The sequence below is a fragment of the Harpia harpyja genome, chromosome 4 (assembly GCF_026419915.1).
Source record: "Harpia harpyja isolate bHarHar1 chromosome 4, bHarHar1 primary haplotype, whole genome shotgun sequence".
Taxonomy (NCBI): domain Eukaryota; kingdom Metazoa; phylum Chordata; class Aves; order Accipitriformes; family Accipitridae; genus Harpia; species Harpia harpyja.
Genome location: NC_068943.1, coordinates 44,232,423 through 44,252,609, shown reverse-complemented (window position 1 = coordinate 44,252,609; position 20,187 = coordinate 44,232,423). Strand labels below are relative to the sequence as shown.

The 20,187-nt window shown below is 53.4% G+C and overlaps 2 protein-coding genes across 3 annotated transcripts in view; both read left to right on the top strand.

Annotated features, from left to right (window-relative positions):
* The first annotated feature begins 257 nt into the window (after positions 1-257).
* On the top strand, positions 258-13,078 carry OAF (out at first homolog). Its single transcript, XM_052786501.1, has 4 exons — positions 258-509; positions 10,035-10,169; positions 10,735-10,915; positions 11,437-13,078. Exons 1-4 carry the CDS (start codon positions 273-275, stop codon positions 11,709-11,711), a joined length of 828 nt encoding a protein of 275 aa, XP_052642461.1. The 5' UTR covers positions 258-272; the 3' UTR covers positions 11,712-13,078.
* Positions 13,079-17,381: 4,303 nt separating this feature from the next.
* Positions 17,382-20,187, top strand: part of POU2F3 (POU class 2 homeobox 3) — a 43,422-nt gene continuing 40,616 nt past the window's right edge. Inside the window, exon 1 of one of the 2 annotated variants that reach the window (XM_052786499.1) lies at positions 17,382-17,667. In XM_052786499.1, coding sequence (XP_052642459.1) covers positions 17,382-17,667 — 286 coding nt within the window. The remainder of the gene's footprint in view (positions 17,668-20,187) is intronic. The other variant, XM_052786500.1, reaches the window with a different exon arrangement.

Sequence of the window (20,187 nt, the reverse complement as noted above, 5' to 3'; positions counted from 1 at the left end):
GGGCCGGTCCCTGGGACTGGGGAAGGAAGTGACGGGCGGGGGGGGCGAGGGAAGAGCCCGCCGAGGGCTTGAATGAAAAGGGCGAGCGGGCGGCGCGCCGAGCCACCCCAGCGGGGCCGGGGGCGCGGCGGGCCGCCTGCCTGCCTTCCCGCGCCGCCGCTCCGCGCCTGCCCGCCGCCCGGCTCCGGACCGCTCCGCCCGCCCCATGCCGGCCCTGCCCTGAGCCCGCGGCGGCCTCGGCCCCGGCGGGGCGGCTGCGGGGGGGCTGTGGGATGCGCGGCCCGCGGCGCCGGTTGCCGGCGCTGCCCGCGCTGCTCTGGCTGGCGCTGGCCCCGCTGCCCGGCGCGCCCGGCCCCGCGGCGCGGGCTGAGCTGCGGGTGCGGGTGCGGCTGCCCGGCGGGCAGGTGACGGAGGAGAGCCTGCAGGCCGACAGCGGTTCCGACTGCATCAGCCTGGAGCTTCGTACGGCCGACGGTGCCCTCGTCACCCTCACCGCCGACTTCAGACAGGTACGGCTCTTCGGGCCGCTTTTTCGGGCTCCGGCGCCGGGCAGCTCCCGCTGCCTGCGGTCCCCAGCGAGCCCAGGAAGGTGCCGGCGGGGGGGGTTCCCAGGGATGCTGGGGGGGTGAGGGGGTCCGCGCTTTCTCGCGGGGATGCGCCGCTTTCCCCGGGGAGGACGTGCGCGCTGAAAGCCTGTCCCCCAGCCCCGAGGAGGGTAGCGGAGGGGCAACCCACGGCGTGTCTTGCGGGTCCGGTCTCCCGCGGCAGTTTCTGGCTGAGCTGTAGGCGAGCAAAGGCTGCAGCTTGGGAACTCTGGCCCTTCGCACCTCGCGGGTCAGCAGATGGGCTTAGCGAGAGGATCGGGTCAGGACTCTGGCGTGTGGGTTTTTTTTGTGGGGTGAGCGCTGCTGATATGCGAACGCAAGGTCCTTCCGAACCTGGGACCCGCTTGGAGCCTGGGAAAACCCTGGCTGAGGGTCCAGGAGCCAGAACTGTTTCTGAGGAACGGAGGGTCCTTGCGCATGTGTCGGGAAGGGTCCGTCCATCCACCCTCAAGCACTGCTGGGGTCTTTGTTTGCAGTCTCTGCAGAGGAATTCTCACACGTATAGCTCCAAGCCGTTTAGGCAGGCTGCTGTCCCCACTGGCGTTACACCTGTAACCTGGGCTGCCTCTGTGGTGAAAATAAATGGTAAAGATACTAGTGGCATGGGTGGCAGAGCTTCCCCCGCACCCAGCCGACCCTAGCAGCTCTGTTTCTCTTTGCTGAGTTGCGAGTAGCATAGTTTTGCATGGCAGGCTCAGCAGCAACTGGGCATGGAGCAGGGCTAGGGCAGGAGAGTCTCTGTGCAGTGGGGAGAGCTCCGGTTTCTGACTCCCGAATAGGGGTGTTTGTGTTCTGCTCTATCACTAGGACATCTCTCTCCACAATGTGTGTGGGGTACAGTTAGTTCCTTAAGTGGACTCCTGCTGTCTTTGGGAGCACGTGTGTGAGTTTGTGGTGTGGGAAGTGTTTGACCATCAGTTGTCCGTGGGCCTGACGACAGCCCTCCTGTAAGGGGAGCCTTTCCTCCCAGCCCAGTGCTTGAGAGGTGGCCTTTCTGCAGGGAGGTGATACTTGCTGAGCTGAAGCCCAAGATCCTAAGCTTCTCAGCAGGAGATGGTAGCTTCTGGGCCAGCATGGCATTCTTCAGAGCGTGCCAAGCCTGGCTGGATGCAGCAAACTTGCTATTGCACAGGGAAGAGCTGTTTGCTGCCGTGTGGGTGGCATGGCTGTCCGGGTAGCACGGCAGTGTTATCTTGTTCCAACCCTCCGTTCAGACTGTTTGCTCGGGTGGACTTTGGTTTGTGGCAGGAGGAAGCTGAAACCCATGAGATAGGAAGGTGGTGTGTTCCAACCTGCTGTGAACCCTGGAGCCTTCTACCAGGGATTGTTCTGGTGCCTCTTTCCCTCTCAGCTGTGCTCTTTGGTCGCAGTCTTCTTGCAAGCCGCTCAGATGGCCCTCTTCCATCTGGAGGGTGCAGGGTCAAGCCCACCTCTTTCTGACATGTTAGCAGAAGCCTTGGTGATTTTGGATGTGGTGGCATGCTCAGTGTACTCTAGCACACGTGCAAGGAAGCAGTCCCATAAAAAAAAAATTCCAAGAAGACATAGCACACTAGGGAAGTTAAGGAAGGGAGGGAGGGCTCTTAAGCCTGCAGTTTGCAGTCTTGCATACCACAGCGTATTCCTGGCCAAGGGAAATCCAAGCTTGTTACGGTTCCTCTGGGTAGGCCCTTTGGGAGCCAGGGATGTGACTTGTGGACTTCTGGTGTCCTGAGCTGTTGGTCATTTCAGCATTCTTCACTTGCTTCCGCTCTTCTTGAGGGGAGCTTGTTCTCCGATCTCATCTACAAACCCAACAGAGCCTATGTTAGCTCTTCTCTCGCTCACATCCTTATTATAGTTGAGCTGCTTCTGGGTACAGGTTCTCTGAAGGTATCTTGACTTCAGTATGTTAAGTTCTTAGCTCCATGCATCCCCTCAGCTCCTGCTGGAACTACACAGGAGATGGTCCCTGGAAGGCTTTGCAAGTATTGGACTTGCAGAAGTCCATTCCTAATCATCAGTTTTAGAACAATTGTGTACTGGTGCTCTCTGTTTCATGGCTTTGCTGGAAAATAGCTGAAAAAAGCCAGAAAAACATAAAGGACTGAGGAGATGAATTTGCGGTGCAGTGAGTAATGATGTGAGTAGGCAGCTGCCTGGCCAGGCTTCCCCTTCTGACCTGTTCTGGCTGCATGGAGGCAATTCACTGTTCAGCTCTGGTGCTCATCTCTCTAGTATTACACAACTCCCCAGAGAGAAGGTCTTGAGGCTCTTAGCCTTGGTAAAAGCAGCTGGGGTTGTTGATCTGGCTTTCCCAAGCTAGGTTGTGTGGTCATGCTGTGGCCAGGATGCTGGGGTTTTGCACAAATGATTTTTCCACTTCTCTGGCTTAAACTGCAGGGGGTTAGTCCAAAGGCAGATTTGTTTGGTTTTTTGTTTTTTTTTTTCCTTTGCTGACAAGGAGTTGCTGCTAGACCAGAGGCTGGAGAAGGAAGGAGTTTTAATGAGATCACGGTTCATTTCTCTGCTCTGACACTGGTGGAAGCTGGGTGGGACTTGAGCAGTGGTTGGGTCTTCCACAGAGGTGGGATTTTCATTTCTCTTCCAGCCCTGCCTCCCCTCAAGAGCTGAACATGAAAGAGTCATGTCCTCAGAGCACACCAGGTTTTTTTTCTCATTCTCTAGTGCAGCACAAACTGGTCAGTGGGAGTCCAAACTGGGACTTGATGTTTCCTGGGAAGTGCAGTAGCAAAGACCATTTCTGTTCTTGCAGTTTGAAAGAATGTGATGAAAACATTTCTTCTTTTCCTGTGTAGCACTGTCAGGCATAAAATGTATTGCAAAAAAGAGTGAGAGGGGACAGCAACCGTAAATGTTGTGTCTAATTTGAATAGCGTGATCTTGCCAGTTGTTAAACAGTGGCCTGAGAACAAAGTGGGTGGTTTTTTTCCAAGGTCAGTACAAAGATATAGAAAAGTTTCTTTTTCCTTTTGATTGCCAGAAAAGGGGTTTTTTTTGTTTTGATTGCTGGAAAAGTGTTGGAAACACAGGAGACAAACTATGGGTGATGGTATTTTAACGCTTGCACTGCTAGTCCTTTCAGTTTCCTTGTTAATAAAGTTGATGTTATGTAATGTTCTGGGGTGGTGTTTTGAGAATTTTGCCAGGGGTCCATTGTGTTAGGTGCTAAATGACTAGGTGATACAGGAAAGCACTTGTCCAAAGATGATGGCATCCATGATAGATGATATCCATGTAGTTTGGAAAGCAGTCTCTTCTCTGTAGAGATACCAAAAATATAAAATGAGGGTCATTCAGCACCCTCTGGGAGGGCAGGAGAGATGGAGTGGGCTCATTAAAACATGGTGGTGTTTGTTACCTTGAGCTGTAGTGAAGTGATTAAAAATGTTCTCTCTTGAACTGATCACTCAAGTGTGGGTAGACGGCAGCTGTGCCATATGCAAAGGCAGCGTGATGGCTGCTGAGCTGAGCACAGGGCTGGAGGGCTAAACTCCTGCCGTACGGCCAGAGCTGCCCTTTGCTGACTCCATGGCTTTGGGGAAATCACTTGTTAGGTAGGCTCCAGTTTCAAAAATGGTCTCTGGCAGTTACTTTTAGGCATTGCTCAAGCTGTTGGTGCTGAGCATGAGGATGCTTAACTAGAGGTTGTTTTTCCAAGCATCTCAGAGCGTTGTGGGGATTTCTGGCATCTTGTGGCCTGGATAAGTGCACTATTCACTGGGTGAAAAACTGGCTGGATGGCCGAGCCCAGAGGGTTGTGGTGAATGGGGTGAAATCCAGTTGGCGGCAGGTCATGAGTGGTGTTCCCCAGGGGTCGGTGTTGGGCCCTGTTCTGTTTAATATCTTTATTGATGATTTGGATGAGGGGATCGAGTGCACCCTCAGCAAGTTTGCAGATGACACCAAGTTGGGAGGCAGGGTCGATCTGCTTGAGGGTAGGGAGGCTCTACAAAGAGATCTGGACAGGCTGGATCGATGGGCTGAGGCCAATTGTATGAAGTTTAACAAAGCCAAGTGCCGGGTCCTGCACTTCGGTCACGGCAACCCCATGCAGCGCTACAGGCTTGGGGAAGAGTGGCTGGAAAGCTGCCTGGCAGAGAAAGACCTGGGCGTGCTGGTTGACAGCTGGCTGAATATGAGCCAGCAGTGTGCCCAGGTGGCCAAGAAGGCCAATCGCATCCTGGCCTGTATCAGGAACAGTGTGGCCAGCAGGAACAGGGAGGTGGTTGTTCCCCTGTACTCGGCACTGGTGAGGCCGCACCTCGAGTCCTGTGTTCAGTTTTGGGCCCCTCACTACAGGAAAGACATTGAGCTGCTTGAGCGTGTCCAGAGAAGGGCAACCAAGTTGGTGAGGGGCCTTGAGCACAAGTCTTATGAGGAGCGGCTGAGGGATCTGGGGTTGTTCAGTCTAGAAAAGAGGCGGCTGAGGGGAGACCTTATCGCTCTCTACAACTACCTGAAAGGGGGTTGTAGTGAGGTGGGTGTTGGTCTCTTCTGTCAGGTGTCTGGAGATAGGACAAGAGGAAATGGCCTCAAGTTGAGGCAAGGGAGATTTAGGTTAGATATTAGGAAAAATTTTTTTACTGAGAGGGTTGTCAAACATTGGAATGGGCTGCCCAGGGAAGTGGTTGATTCACCATCCCTGGAGGTATTCAAAAAGCGAGTGGACAGGGTACTCCAGGGCATGGTTTAGGGGGCATGGTTAATGGTTGGACTTGATGATCTTGAAGGTCTTTTCCAACCGAAATGATTCTATGATTCTATGATTCTATAATGCTTGTAAGAATCAGGGTCAACCCTTATTGCTCCTGAAAATGTGCTTCCCCCCCCCCTCCCAGCACATCCTTAATTCGCCTTTATAGATTCATGAGTATAAGAGGCAATGCACCGAAGTGTCTTCCTTCTAGCCATTTCCAGTAGGAGAGGGGTTAAAAAACATAATCCCTGCCCAGTCAGGGTAACTCAGCTGGCTGGCCCCCCAGTGTGGATTCTCTATGTTGTACAGCACAATGACTTTCTGGCCAGCTGTAGCTGTTCCCCTGGGGCAGTGCAGGCAGGACCCTGACCACAGCAAAGGCTGCTGACAGCGTAAGGAATTGGGCACAGGAGTGCCGGTATTTCCCAGTGCCCCGAGCAGTGTGTCCTTTTTGCATGTACCCACCACTCTGAGCAGGCGTATGATAGCAAAGACAAAAGTGGGTCCCACAGCAGCGCTGATGTCCTTGGGGGAGAGAAATTTGGCAGGAAAGCTAAACGGGTTGTGGGGAGGAAGGCATTGAAATAATTTATTTCCCTGGGAACTGGTTTGCTCCACTCAATGTGAAGTCGAGAGCCTGGGCTCAGATCTAGACCACACAGGCTTGTAAGTCTCTACTGGATAAACCCTAGAAATGGAGGTTGAATTGTTCTCGCACCCCAGATGACAGTCCCTGGAGGAGCTGGCTGAGGGCAGTGCGAGGAGGGAAGAAGTTTGATGATTTCACTACTCCTCCTTGCAGGCTAGTTCTTCGCTGGAAGTCCCTCTGGTAGGTGCAGGCAATCCAGGCTGTTGGGAGCTCGGTGCACTGATTTCTTTTCTGCCTTTAGGAAAGAGGAGCTGCTCTCGCCTTGCTGTGAAAGCCAAGGCTGCGGTTACCTCCAGTGCCATGGTTAAAGCACGGCTGCAGAACTGGTTGTTTTCTGTTACACTAACCATTTGTCGTCCAAACCTAAACAATAGCTGTAACTGTACCCACCACACGAGTGCGGGTCAGGGCCAAGGATTCTCAATGCCCTCGTGATGAGTTCATCTGGAGAGTCCCCGCATTGCAAAGGCAATGTTCTGCTGGGACTTGTTGCCTGCTGGGAAATTTTGCAGAAACCCGGAATTAAAGGTGCCGTTTGTTGCCTTGGCTGGGTACTCGCCTCGGCACTGATTCACCCTGCTCCTGCTGGTGGGAAAGAGGTGAAGTGGCTGGGGAGGGAAAGGCACTCTGAGTAGGAAAAACTTCAGTGGCTCTTCCCGTGTGAGAAGCATGACATATTTTTGATGTGACAAGCTTCGGTTCTTGCTCCACCTGAGGTTGCATAGCCAGGACAGGGAGAGCTGGGAAGCTAGGGAAAGCCAAGCAAGGCTTTGAGACAGAGAGGAGAAGCAGGGCTGGGCAAAAGAAGAGACTGACTTCTCGCTCAGGAGAGAGTGGTCACTGCGGGGTTTGTGTCTCCCAGAAAATGGGCCAGCGTGCAGCACAGTTCTAGCCTTGCTCCGAAATCTACAGCAAGGGTTGCTTTGGGTTTGCTTGGAGCCAGGTAAAGGTGCGATTTCTCTCTTCAGAACAACACGTGCTATAGGAGCCAGCTCCTTGAAGAAAACAGGTTGATTAAAGCTGTTTGTTGGCTCACTGGCTATTTTAGTGCTGGCAAACCCAGACCATTCCTGTCTTTTCAGTGCATCTCCCTTGGTATCAACAAATGTGCTGGAAATCCCTGACACCTAGAGTTCAGGCAGCACCGGAGCCCTCTTCATGCCACAGTTGCTTCCTTTAGATGTCATGGAGTGAGACAGAGCTGGGAGAGGGATGTGGGCCAGAAGCACTGGGGATGCAGGGAGGAGGCGAAGAAATGACCTCGTCTCTGGGGGACCCAAGCTGTTTAATGTACCCGACCAGGCAGCCAGGCACAGAGCCTCTCTGTTTCAGCTGGAAGGGGCTGCGGCAGGCAGGTGGGGAGCAAAGGGCTGGCTGGGTGTGTTCCCAAGGGCAGGAGCAGGGAGACACGAGGGAGATGGGCCATGCCTTTCTGAGAAAGGAGAATCTGGGGGTGGAGGAAAGGGTGGGTCATGCAGTGGGACACCACCCCGTTGATCTATACTGTCTTCCCCTTGCTCTTTCCTCCTGCAGCTGTACCTCCCCCACTGCAAGACCACCTTTCTCCACCTTTCTCTTTCTTTCCCTCCTTCCATTACCTACCAATGTGCTCTTTCAATGATGATTTTTGCAGGGATCTTTACTAGAGTTTACACGGACTCGTTGACCTGTACATCAGTAAGCACACAGAGATAGGCAGGTAAATATTTAGATTAGCTGAGCAGCAGCCCTGGGTCACTTGCTCACTAGTGTGATGGGAGTAAGGCTGGAGTTGGAGGCAGTGCAGTAAGGTGATTTGAGGGCAATACAGCAGTGGCTGGTGACTCTGCGTGCTCTGAGCTTGCTCCTGTTGTCTGTCTTAGGTTGGAGGGGGACTCTCGATGCTTGTCTTGATGCCTGAGAGCTGTTCATTTGCTCCACTGGTGCATTGTCATGACACAAATTTGGTCCTTCCTCTCCTGTGTGCTTGGAACTTGGAAACACTTAAAACATACTCAAAAACCTTTGTCCGAATTCATCACTGAACAGAGTCACTGAGTCCAGGAGTCCTTTGTATCATGTGGAAGTGGCACCTTGGGACCTGAGACCACTTGGGAAGGAGCTTATCTCTGCCTGGACTCTGTGGAGGCAGCTGGGCTCTGGACTTGGGAGGCAGAGCGAGGGACCTGCAGCTGTGTGGGATCGGTCGGGAGCTCTGGACCGTTTGCTGGGCGCAGCGAGAGCTGTGAATCTCTCGTATGTATCAGCCGTGAGGAGGAAAGAGAGTTGGGTGTCTGAAGGCTAATTCTTAAATAGGCAGATCAGAAGGATTAATCAGTTGCTCAGCATGTTCTCATTTTACAAAAATTGCCTCCAACCTGGAAGTACTGCACTGTTTTTAATCTCCTGCCTGTAGAGGCTTTCAGCCTGAGTGCAAAACATGGCTATCCCTGTTTGCTTTTTCCAGACGGAATGCTGATTGTTCAAAGTGAATTAAAATTAAATCTGCAGCTGAAGAGTATGCCAGGGTCAGCTACCAGTTTTAGTCTACTCATCCTTGGGCCTTGCACAGCATGGGAGCTCACAGCAGAAGAGATCAGCTGGAAGGCAGCTGGACTAAATGTAGATGGGAACATGGGTCGTTCCAGTGGTGCCAATGTCTCAGTGAGAATTCTCCCCATTAAAGCTGTAAAAAAATAATTATTCCATAGTAATTTCACAAGCGTTTTTGGTATCTCTTTCTTCCCCAAACTCCTTCGTGTCCTGCTGTTATGGTGAGTTTTCAGTCAACAAATGCACCCAGCAAAATCCTTTCTCCTATCCTGGGGAGGGAAATGCATCCCAAATTGCAGCTGTTTTTCAGCTGTCCAGATGTGCACTGAATTGCATACCCTTTTCTCTTCTGGATGTGGAAGAGAAGGCAGGGAGTAAATGGTGGGCTGCATGAGCTAATCTGCAGAAAAACCTCAGTGGGGACACTGCTTAGAGCTTGTAGAAAAGAGAAAGGCTCCCCTCTTCTTGGGGCAGAAAAAGGTTTGGATGAAACCGAACTTATGAGCCATGCAACAGGTATAGCTTAGGAGGCCAGGAGGAAAGGGATGATCTTAGCAGCTTGGCACAGCTTCTGCTTGCTGCTCCATAGCCACCAGTATCTGTCCAGCTCTCTGTGGAGGACATTGTTAAGAGCGATGGCTGCGGCTGGGTGCCAAAAGGCAATAATTGCTCTTCATACTGAGGAAGAGGCACCATTCCGATCCATCTGCTTATCCCTTGTAGTAGTATAGTCTGACACCAAGACAGGGGATGGCAGATTCCCACAGAGTGTACAAATGCCTCTGAAGCCCGAAGCCAGATGAATTGATACCTGCATAGAAATCAGTGTTAATTTATGCCAGAAGAGGATATAGGGAGGTTTTACTATTGAACAAGGTATTCTGTGAGTCTCCGTGAAGGTAGCTATGACTGGTTTCCAAGCTGGTTTTGAAGACGGACTACAATCCGTGTCAGAAGTTCTATATATAAAATGCCAAAATTATTGACCTGGGCAGAAAGGAAGGTCAGCTGCAACTGATCATAACAGGTTCCTTCTGGATCTAACAATTTGACTTTCATTTCTGTTCCACATGCTGTAGGGTTCAGAAATTAATAATTTGTTCTCCAGGATACCGGTTGCTCAGAAGCAAGTAAGGGAAGGCAGCAGAGGAAATTGGGACTGCTTGCCCTGAGTAATGCATGGAGATACTTGTTTAACAAAACAAAATGAGACTCCTTGGAGGCTTGCCTCCCTTCTTGGTAAAGGACGCAAAGCCCCAGCTGTTGTTTGAGGAAGCCATGGATGTGGGATGTGACCTGGCAGCAATTTGTTCTTGCCACAGTGGGATTGCGAAAACCCTTACTTCTTTACAGACACCAGTTACTATGCTGCAGGCTTTTGGGTGGGATTGAACCTGGGACTACACCCCTGTGCTCAGGTAGCAGAAGTATGAGACCTTTGACTTCGTTCTTTTGGCTGGAGCCTTCCTCTTTGACCCTGACTTCTCGGTTCACCCTGCTGATGCCAAATATCTATGACTCTCACTCTGTTTGTTTATCTCTTTTTCAGGAGGTGAAGATCTTCCGTGCCTTAATCCTAGGGGAGCTGGAGAGGGGCCAGAGCCAGTTCCAAGCGCTCTGCTTTGTCACGCGGCTTCACCGCAACGAGATCATCCCCAGCGAGTCTATGGCAAAGCTGCGGCAGGTAAGAGGCACCCTGCAGCTGGCTTCAGTGCCAGTTCCATCCTCCAGTCCACCCAGGGTTCCTTAGAGCTGTCCTGTCTGGATACCCTTCCCAGGCAGCTGCCCGATTGTTCAGCTATTAGACCCACCTTTGACCACCCCTCCTGCTTGAGGGACTCAGTATTAAACTAAGTTCATCAACAGTATTGATCCTGTTCCACTAATGTACTAGAAGGAGGCATGATTTAGTTCAGCCTAGTCTGTATCAAAGGGTAGGTGGATGGCTAGAGCAGTCACCCTGAAAATCCCTGTCCCACATTGCCCAGTGATGTAAGTACTGATTTGGAACCCTTCATCACAACAAAGCATTATGAAATGATCACAGGCAAATCAGAGCAGTGATAAACTATCATCAGTTTCAGCACCAACAAGAAGTTTTTTCAGTGCCTTCCCTCCAGATAAGATGCAGGTGCATTTACAGAGGAGCATCCATTTGCACATCTTCTTATATTGGCACGAAATCATGACATGCTATAAAGAATGTGTTGCAACCAGGATTCAAGTTTTCATTATTTCATCCTCTGCAGAAAAATCCCAGGACAGTGCGGCAGGCTGAAGAGGTGCGGGGCCTGGAGCATCTTAGCATGGATGTAGCTGTCAACTTCAGCAAGGGGGCCCAGCTGAGCTCTCACATCCACAATGTCTGTGCAGAGGCCAAAGAAGCAATTTATACCCGAGAAGAAGATGTCAAATTTTGGCTGGAGAAAGGTAAGTTTCCTTCAGTTTTGTTGCAACTGCTCCTGTCAGCAAGTTGGCACTCTGCTGTGATCTCTCCTGCCAGGTTTCTGGTGATCAGCACAGATCATTTTGGCTTCTCTTTTGCTGTCTTTACGGTAGATAAGGCACGTGTATCGTTTGCTTGCACGTCACATTGCACTACTCTTTTGTTAGCATATCTGACTTCTTTTAGTGGTGGTGCTCTCCTAGTGAACCTAATTAGGCAGGTATTTTCAAGGTAGCCTTTCACCTGGTCCATCACCCCAAAGAAATATGTTCTTTACACCCTTTGTGTATCTTTTGGCTTACTTTCCCCAGGGCCCTTTCTTCTCCCATGGTTCCTATTTAGACTCGTGTCCAAACAGCCCCTGTGAATGCACTCTGTCTAACCTCATTCTCCTCGACTGTCCTGCAGACTGTGCAGAGAGAGCAATGCTTGCTTTGGTGGCTCTCTCCTTTTGCCTTGCCTTTTGGCAGCACCCTAAGCAATGTCTCTCTGCTTTCTCCCGCAGGGGTGGACGGCTCCATGTTCGAGGTTCTGCCACAGACTTCTGATCTCCCTGACCTGCAGCGTTGCAAGCTGTGTGCAGATCGTTGGAAACCCTGCATTTGCAGCTACTCACTGAGCATCGAGTGGTACCCGTGCATGCTGAAGTACTGCAAGAGTCGTGATGCTGGGGGCAAGGTTTCTTCTTACAAATGTGGCATCCGCAGCTGCCAGAAGGGCTACACTTTTGATTACTATGTGCCGCAGAAGCAGCTATGTCTCTGGGACGAGGAGACCTAGCAGAGCCAGGCCAGACCTTTTCAAGGGGCAGCTCATCTGCCTCCTGCCACCATTTATGATGCTAAGGGCCTCCTGGAGCAGGCTGCTCCAAAGAAGGAATACAGTTCACAGCGGTGCCTTGTACCAGGAGAGCTCTGTGTGTGTGCCTTTCCTTCTGGCCCCCTGTGACTCCCTCCCCACCTGATGCTGCCTCATACTGTGATAAGCGGGCTCAGCTCACTCTGCGTTGATGCTCTCCTGCCAGCTGCCAGGAGATCCGGCTTCCTGGAAGAAGCAGGAGACACGGGTTGCTGGGGTGAAGCACTGGGAAGGGTGTGTTTTGCCCTGCTCTGGAGTTAGCAGATGTGAAAGGGGGCAGCTCTGATCAGTTATCAGCCTCGAGCATCCTGATGAGTGGTCGGGGCAGGGAGAGAAATAGTCTTGATGACCTGCATTGTCAAACATCTCTGCCACCGAAGAAGCCCCTTCGCTGACTTCATCACCTCCTGGTGACACAACAGCATTTCCCAATGGGAAAACAGCTGGTTTATGGGACCATGTACCCTGAACAAGGAAGGTACGACGCCTACCCAAAGCAAGAGCCTGCCTGTAGCTTTTTCTAGTGTCCAGCTGGCTTTTATATCCTTCCTGTGGCTAGAAGATATAATGGGGGGGATATATCCCAGCAATGACTTTTGCCCCTAAAGGGCTGGTAATTAGGGCTCTAATTAATCCCTGTTTAGACTAGTGAAGGCCCAACTTTTTGTGTTGGTCCTGTGACTCTCCTACTAAGAAGGAAACATCTAGGGACTTGTGACTACCATCATAACATTGTGGTTGCAAGGGGGGGAGGATGATCCCAGGTGGATTCGCACTGTCATTTTGAAGAAGACAACATTCTACATCTATGTCCAGTTTTATGTCCTACTCTGCCAGCTATTCACAAGAAGCTCTTAGATAATTGTACTGCTTTGCTGTGCCTTGGTTTTCCCTATATGTAAAACAGGGACACCACTGAAGCTGACCTTGGCCCTGGTATATACCTGGAGGGCATCAGACAAAAAGCACTGCAGGAGTGCTGCGTGGTTCCTGTGTCCTCTTCCACTCAAGTTAGAGCAAGCAGGGAGGGGAGAGAGGCTGTTGGGGTCATTGTGAACCCCTGTACCTCCTAGTGAAAAGCCTTCACAATGTGCCTTTTTGCCTAAAATACAGGAATTTTTGACAAAAAAAAAGAATTTGGTCACAATTATTTTTGTATTGATCACTTGAGGGGGGAGAAGGGAAAAGTATTTTAATATTGCAACATGAAGTAAAACACACTTGAAATGATTTTTTAAAACAAATTATTTATCATTTGTAAGGTAAAATAAACTGATTTTTTTAAAGCATCCCTGGCCTAAAAGATTCTCTGTGCAGCATAATCTGCATGTGATCCACTTGTTTGGGTTCTTGATATAAGAGTTGTTCCCTTATGGGTAAGTCTCAAGCCTGCACCTAGGACATTGAAGACCCGTGGATGGGGGAGGGACATCCTGCTCTTCAGCATGACCACAGCACTTTCAATGTGGTCCTGCATCTCAAGCATACCATCCACCCAGCCCCTCAGCAGGGAGACAGCTTTGACTCATTTCAAGCAACTGTGGAAGAGTCTGAGCTCTGGTGAAGTAAAAGACCAGCAGTAGAGGCAGGTCCTGGGGTTAGGCAAGCTGGTGGTGCTTGCTCTTCTCTCTGAGTGATGGTGGGGTCCCATGAGGGGATATTATGCAGATGTGCAGCTGCACCATGTGGCTGGAGGCTTGTCTGGTCCAGCAGCCTCAATAAAGTATTCTTTGTCTATTCCTCTGCAGCTATAGCTGAGGGGAGATGAGGGCTGCAGAGTTTTGGGCCAGCTCGGAGCTCTTAGCTCTGGCTGCTCGAGGAAGAACGTGGAGTGCTGATTCCCCCTAGTGTGGTGAATGCAGAGATGGGACGAGGACTTGGGCAACCTTCGCCCTTCTCTGCTTGAGCCACCAAGGCAACTTATCCCCTTACTGTGATTTCTGGGGAAGCTGAAATTGCTGGTTTTTCACTTACATGGTCAGCATTTACAGGGGTATGTTCTTCGCTGCCTCGGCTCCTGCTGCAGCAGGACACTGTGGGACTTTGTCCCCGCTTGCCGGAGTTAAATCCAGCTGTGGGACGAGGTGGGCTGTGAGCAGCGTGGGAGAAGATTGCAGGGTGGCTTCGTGCCTTTCTGCCGGGAGCCCCGCGTAGCCCATTTCCACTGTTGCTCCCTGTACAGGGCTGCCGGGAGCGGACACGACCTTGCTCTGGGAGCATTCAGTCATATCCCGGCGAGCTTGAACGTCATTATTTTGTAGCGGTGAGGCTCTGGGGTGCCTGGATCATAGAGACATCTCAGTGCTGTGTCGTGGGAGCTCTGGGAGTAGCAGATGAGCGAAGGATGTGAACTCTAAGTATGGGCAGTAGACCCTGAGCTCAACTTGGTAGTCATTTCTGGCTTTGTGCGTGCTCTGGCAGAGCTGGGCTTTGAGGGGAGATGAGCAACCGGGGCACATCCCCCAGGTGTGCTGCAACCCGCCGCGCTCCCCAAAGCGTGGGAGGGAGGTGGTGCCTCCGCTTTCCCGAAGCTAATGCCACCTGCTTGCCCTGAGGCTACCGGGGCCTCGAAGGGGTCCGAAAGGGAAGGCTGGGGAATTGCGGGGGGGGGGGGGGGGGGGGGGGGAGCACCGGCTGCTTGCCCTGTGCGGCCGCTTGCCGTGCAGCTTTCCCGGCCTCCACAAGTGGGTGCTGGCGGAGCACGGAGGTGAAGGGTGTCCGGGGGCAGAGGTTGGAGGCAGAGCCTCCTCCGGACCGGAGCGGGCGGGCAGAGCCGGGCTGTGGGGATGCGTGTGGTCCGTGCCTCAGCTTACAGCTATGCGCCTCGGTCCCTGCAAGGTCTCGCTCTCTCCCCAGCCTCGCTAGAAGAGAGCTGTGCTGCAGCGCGTTTGCTTTTCCGAAGAAAAATCCTTCCTGGTGCACTTCAGTAACGCCCTCGAAAAGCAGCTGTTGCAGGTGGAGACAGGAGACCTTCCTGGCACAGAGAGCAGGCGCAGTTGGCCAGGAGCACCGGTATAAATCCTTCCTGCTAGAAAAAAAAGCGGGGGGGGGGGGGGGGGGTTGTAACATCTTTCTGCAGTTCGTGCTTTCAGGGCCCGTCCAAAGGCCATACTCCATAAATAAGTGCTGTCTGCAGAGCTTATCTTCCTCCAAGAAAGGAATAAACATTGGCAGCACATGCATACAGTGAGGATGAGAGCGGATGGATTATTTACTGATGGCCATGGGGAAAAAAAAAAAAGGCAGCATATCTGCTGGCATCTAGAAGTGATCATCTCAGGGCAGAGTTAAAGCGAATCTGCCTTTACTGAAGAAGGTGGTCTTATTTCCACGACAGAAAGGAGTGATGATGCTGTGATCCCTCCCCTATTTTTTCTTTCTCTGGGTAGCAGAGATGTTTTGGGTAGCTTGATAACGAGGGTGTATTCTCTCTTGCCTGCATAGCACATCGCTGAAGCCAAGTGTACCCAGGTGAAGGGCTTTGCTCCCACAGCTCTTTGGGAAGATAAAGCGCCTAAATATTAATTTTTTTCCTGCTGTTCCATTGACCACAAAATAACAGTCAAGAAAAAGCAGATCCCACCAGCTGCAGGGCGATTCCCGGTTGCATTTGGCAGCGCCTGCAGGGCCAGGAGAGGGCACTGCGGCCCTGCCCATGGCCGGGACAGCATCCCCGGGCGGGGTGATGCCCGGGATTCCTGTCCGGCTGGAGGTGCCACCGGGGAGGACCTGCCTCCCCGGGGCTCCGGGACGGGCTGCTCGGCTCTGGAGCAAGGGACAAGTGCCAGGAAGCAGAGAGAAAGGGTCAGTGTCAAGTGAAACTCCCGACTGCTGTGCAAAAGGTGCTCTGATGTGGGGGGGAAGGAGAGCTCTCGTGGTCCCCAGCCTTTCTGGGGCCTTTCTCCTGTGCCCCAGAGGCCCTTCCAGCTGGCTGGAAGCCACAGCAAATCCATGTTTGACGCAGCGAAGTGGCCTGATCACGTCAGTCTTCAAGATGGGGAAAACCCAGACGTGGGGGTCATGCCGAAAACACTAGAAAACAGACCAGCAGCTGCCCAGGAACGCTCAGAGGATCAGGGCCTGAATGGCTGGGGCTCTGCCACAGGCTCGGGATCCGTGGCAGGAGTCCAGCCCCTCCAGCAGCTCAAAACAAGCTGCCTGCGCAAACCACCCCATGTCACCTTTCTGCTTCCTGGAGCAGTGCTAAACGGAGCCCGCAGAAATCTCCCCTCGCGCCTGCAAATGTTCGTCTGACCTGGGAACTTCCTCTCCTCTCTGCTTTCCCCCTTCCATCTCTCCCCCTGCTTTTCTCCACTTTTTCCTTGTTAGAGTTTCGTTTAACACATCCACCCTTTCCTCCTCGCGTCTTGCCCTCTCCTGAGGATGTCCTCTCTGACCACGCAAGCTGAGGGCAGGCACTCCAGCTCCATAACAGTTGGACTGGGTTGGAGGTGAGGCTCCAGAGCCTGCCTGCCCGCCCAGCCATCTCTTCAGAGAAACCTGTCTTTCCAGGGAGGGAGAGCAGTATGTGGGAAAGCCAAGAGCCCTGGAACGTGAATTAGCCAGGGAGAGATGAATGTGTGATAGCTTGTACCTGGCAGCTACCAATTGAGCGTGTTAACACTTTCAGGAGGGGTTTGAGCAGCGCTGGAGCTCAGGCAGTTAACGCAGGCGTCCTGCTACCCTGGGCTGTGCTGGCGGTCATCAAGGTAGTGCACGGCAGGGACAGGGAGCAGCCCCAGTGCCTGGATCTGTGAGGGTGACTGTTGGTCCCCATCACAGCGCAGGGCATAGGCTGAGAAGCTGGCCTCTGGCAGCTTCCTACAGAAGAAGACAATATTAGGCGATTTTTTTTGCCTGGCTTCCCTGGAAGTAGGCTGAATACTGCAGCTTTAAACAACAAGGAGGAGGAGAAAGAGGCTGCCTGCCACTTCTCTCCTCTTCTTGGGGGACTGATGTATTCTTGGGGGACTGACGTACCGCACAGAGCACGAGTCAGGAAAGGGGCTTCTCCATGTGCTGATCCTAATCCTGCCCTGTGTCTTTAGCCAAGTCAGGTTACCTTTCCACTCTTAACTTTCCTTTTAGTGCTGACTGTTTCCTACAGCATCATTCAGGTTCAGCCCAGACCTAGGAGATGCTGACGCTCAACCGCACAGGCTGCTCTCGTGGCTCGGTCTGAGCAGACCCCAGGGTTTATCAGAGTGGCCAGAAATGAAGCGAAAGGGCTGCTTAGCTGAGGGGCAGGGCAGTTCCCGCAGCTCGGACGCCTGCCCTTCTGGGTGCTGGCGGCTGCCGCCCAGCCCGGCTCGACGCCTTGGCCTCTCTCACCCACGCATTGCAAAGGCCAGAGCCAAAAGCCTGTCCGCGAGGGGCCAGCTCGGCTCTGGGGCTGACGGCAGAACCCCTGCGAAAGCCCCCCGCTCGCAGCCCGGCAGGCAGGTGCTGCGGGGTGTATCTGTGCAGCCGAGGGCGGGCAAACCGCCTTCCTTCCTCCCTCCCTCCCTCCTTCCCACCCCACCCCACGCCCTGGTAGCGCTGCAGGGACTCATCCGTTCCCCAGTTACTAATATGCAAATGGGTGCTTTTTGCATGGGCCGGGCGCCAGGCTGCTGGGTGTCAGGGCACCCGAGGGAGCCGGAGGTGGGGCGAGGCGTGGCGCGGCGCCGCATGCTCCCGTGGCCCTGCATGGCAACAGGCAATGGAGCTCTAGGTCCCTTTGGGAGCGGACCCACGCCCGGTTTGAGAGGCAGCGGGTGGCAGAGGAGGGAGGGCAAACTGGCAGCCCCTGGCAACCTGGGGCTGACGGCAGGAGGCTGGGCGCACCGCGGATTTCCCTCCGCCAGCAGGATGGTGAACCTGGAGTCTGTGCACGCAGGTAAAGGGCACTCGAGGAAGGATCGGGCCGGAGCTTACCGTGTAGCTGGGACCGTGGACTTGGGCAGGAAATGGGATTGCTCTGATTCCTGTGACCTTTCCTCCCTCCTTTCCCTCCTCTGTTCTCCCGCTGGAGTTGGCTATCGCAGCCGGTGCCTGGTTAAGTGCCCACATTCCTACCCGGGGATGGATGCTGCCCCGATCCTATTTAGGGGGCTGCCAAGCCATGCCCACAATGTGGGCGCACTGCTCACTCTGCCAGCCCTAATGTGGGTCGGGGAGCAGAGCGCAGAGGTCTCTTGGGTACCTGGAAAACGAGCATTTAGTGCCTGACCCGTGGGACTAGTCATCAGGACAAAGCTGGGAGGGGTGGGGAGGGATAAATTCACAGAGGGATGCAGCAAGGGTGGAGGGATGCATGTGTGAGAGTGAGAGCGTGATGGAATGTGGGTCGGAAGGAGAAAAGTTAATGACAAAAAGGGAAAAGGAGGGAGAAATGAATGAAGAGGGAGCTGTAAGAGGCTGGGTTGTGCGAGGAATGAATGAACAGGAATACTCAGAGAGCGATGCCTTCCAGGGGGTCTGATCCAGAGGTACAGCTTAGGTAGTCCCACGTCTTCTCTGAACGGACCTCCCCTCTGCAATTAGCTGGGGAACAAGAGCAGTCACTGCCAACCCCCTTGGAGCTGTGCTGAGCTCTGGCTCTCCCGGACGGAGTGAGTTTAGCTTCTGCCCTCAGCTCAAGCCCTCGTGCTCGAGGGGAAGGACTGCATGCATCCCTGGGCATGCTGGCGCTGAGGGTGACGCTGGGGTAGGAGCAGAGCAGCGGCAGCAGCGAAGGCCAGATCCTGACAACCCCTTCTGTGGCAGGGGCAGGCAGCAGGGTGTTGGGGGTATGGGAGCCAAGTGCCCTGCTAGCGATCTGTGTCCGGTGCTTTGTGCAGCACGAAACACTGCTGTGTTGTCCCCAGGTTTGGAGGGGAGGGGCGGATACATCCATCAGTCTGTCCCCGGCTCATTCCCTTTGCATAGCTATTGGCGTGCTGCAGTGAAGCTCAGGCATTTGGTGGTCCTGCTGTGCAGGGGAGACCTCGGGGTCCTGTGCTCAGTGCCTGTAGCCCCTCAACAGCCCCTGCCTGCGTGTGGGCTCACAGGCAGGCCTGCGGGGCAAGGCAGATGCTGCGGCAATGCCATCACCCAACACAGTCTCAGCCTGCAGCGGGCCGGCAGAGATGGCCAAAACCTCTGCTCCGTGGCTGCGTTGCAACCTCCCCATGGCTCTGGGATGCCAGCAGCCCCTCCACAGCTGGTCGGCACCCCACTGAGCAGGCTGGCTCCCTGTGCCAGCCACGGGGAGGGCAGCTGGGGAGCCCCCAGCGCAGCGCGGCCGGCCGCGAGGAGAGGCTGCGGGAGGCGTGAGGCTCGTGGTCTTGGCTCGGCGTGTGAGCTTGACTAGTCTGAGCACCTGCGATGGGTGTGCTTGCGTGTGGTGTCTTTCGGGGACGCATCCCCCACAGGCTGCTATCCACCCATCTGCTTTGCTTGTGGGCGACTCTTTCTTCGTGAGAAGATTCCCAAAATCGATACTGTGCCCTCTGTCAAAGGCAGTGGCATCAGTCCCAGGGTGGATTTGGCCAGGAGCTGCACAGAGCTAGGTGCACACTGAACTTCCATTATCCCAAATCATCCCACCTTCCCATCTGTCAGAAGGGCCTAAGCTTTAAGCAGTCTTTTCGCAGGGAGGGAGGCCAGCCTGGGCCCAACCACTTTCATGTGCCAGAGCCCAACGCTGGTGGGAGGGTGTTTCTTCACCCTTGTACAAAAGCAGTTCAGCGTGTTCAGTCTCGGGATCCCCGAAAAGCAAGGCCTTGCAGCAAGCTGCTTGCAGAGGTGTGCTCTGTTTCTTCCCTGGCCGTGCAGAGAAGATACAACGTGCAAGGTGAAGGTGGGCTGCTTGGGCTCCATACATCCTCCTCCCTGCCAAGAGGGTTTCCCTGCAGCAGCGTGTTCCCTGGCCTGTACCACTGCCTCCTCCCCAAGCATTTGGATATTTCGCCTTCCTGCAGCCTCCAGAGGGGCTCAGGCACCTAAAGTGCAGAAAATTCAATAGGCTCCACGTAATGGTCTCAGCCAAACTGAGTTCCCCCTGCGACGGCCACCGGCTTTTGTTTTTCCTTTTGAAGTCATCAGGCTGCTTTACCCTAGTGCCCATGTCTGAACAACTACTAGGAATAAGGGCTTGGGAAAGCTTTATTTGCTGACACTCTTTGTTTCAGCAAAAATATAGATGCAGATATATCCCCAGAGAAGTGTCTGCACTGGTATAGTTCCTTTGGTCTGGGTGAACAAACCAGACTACCCCTACTCCAGGTATGTTTGCTAGCTGAGGTATAGCAGCACATTTTTAATATGGCCCAGGCCACAGTGGCGGCTCCAAATAGGTTTGTGGTTAGGAGTTAAGCAGTCCTAAGTTGCATTATTTTTCCCAGAGATTTTTTTACCAGCCTGCTTATTCTCTGTA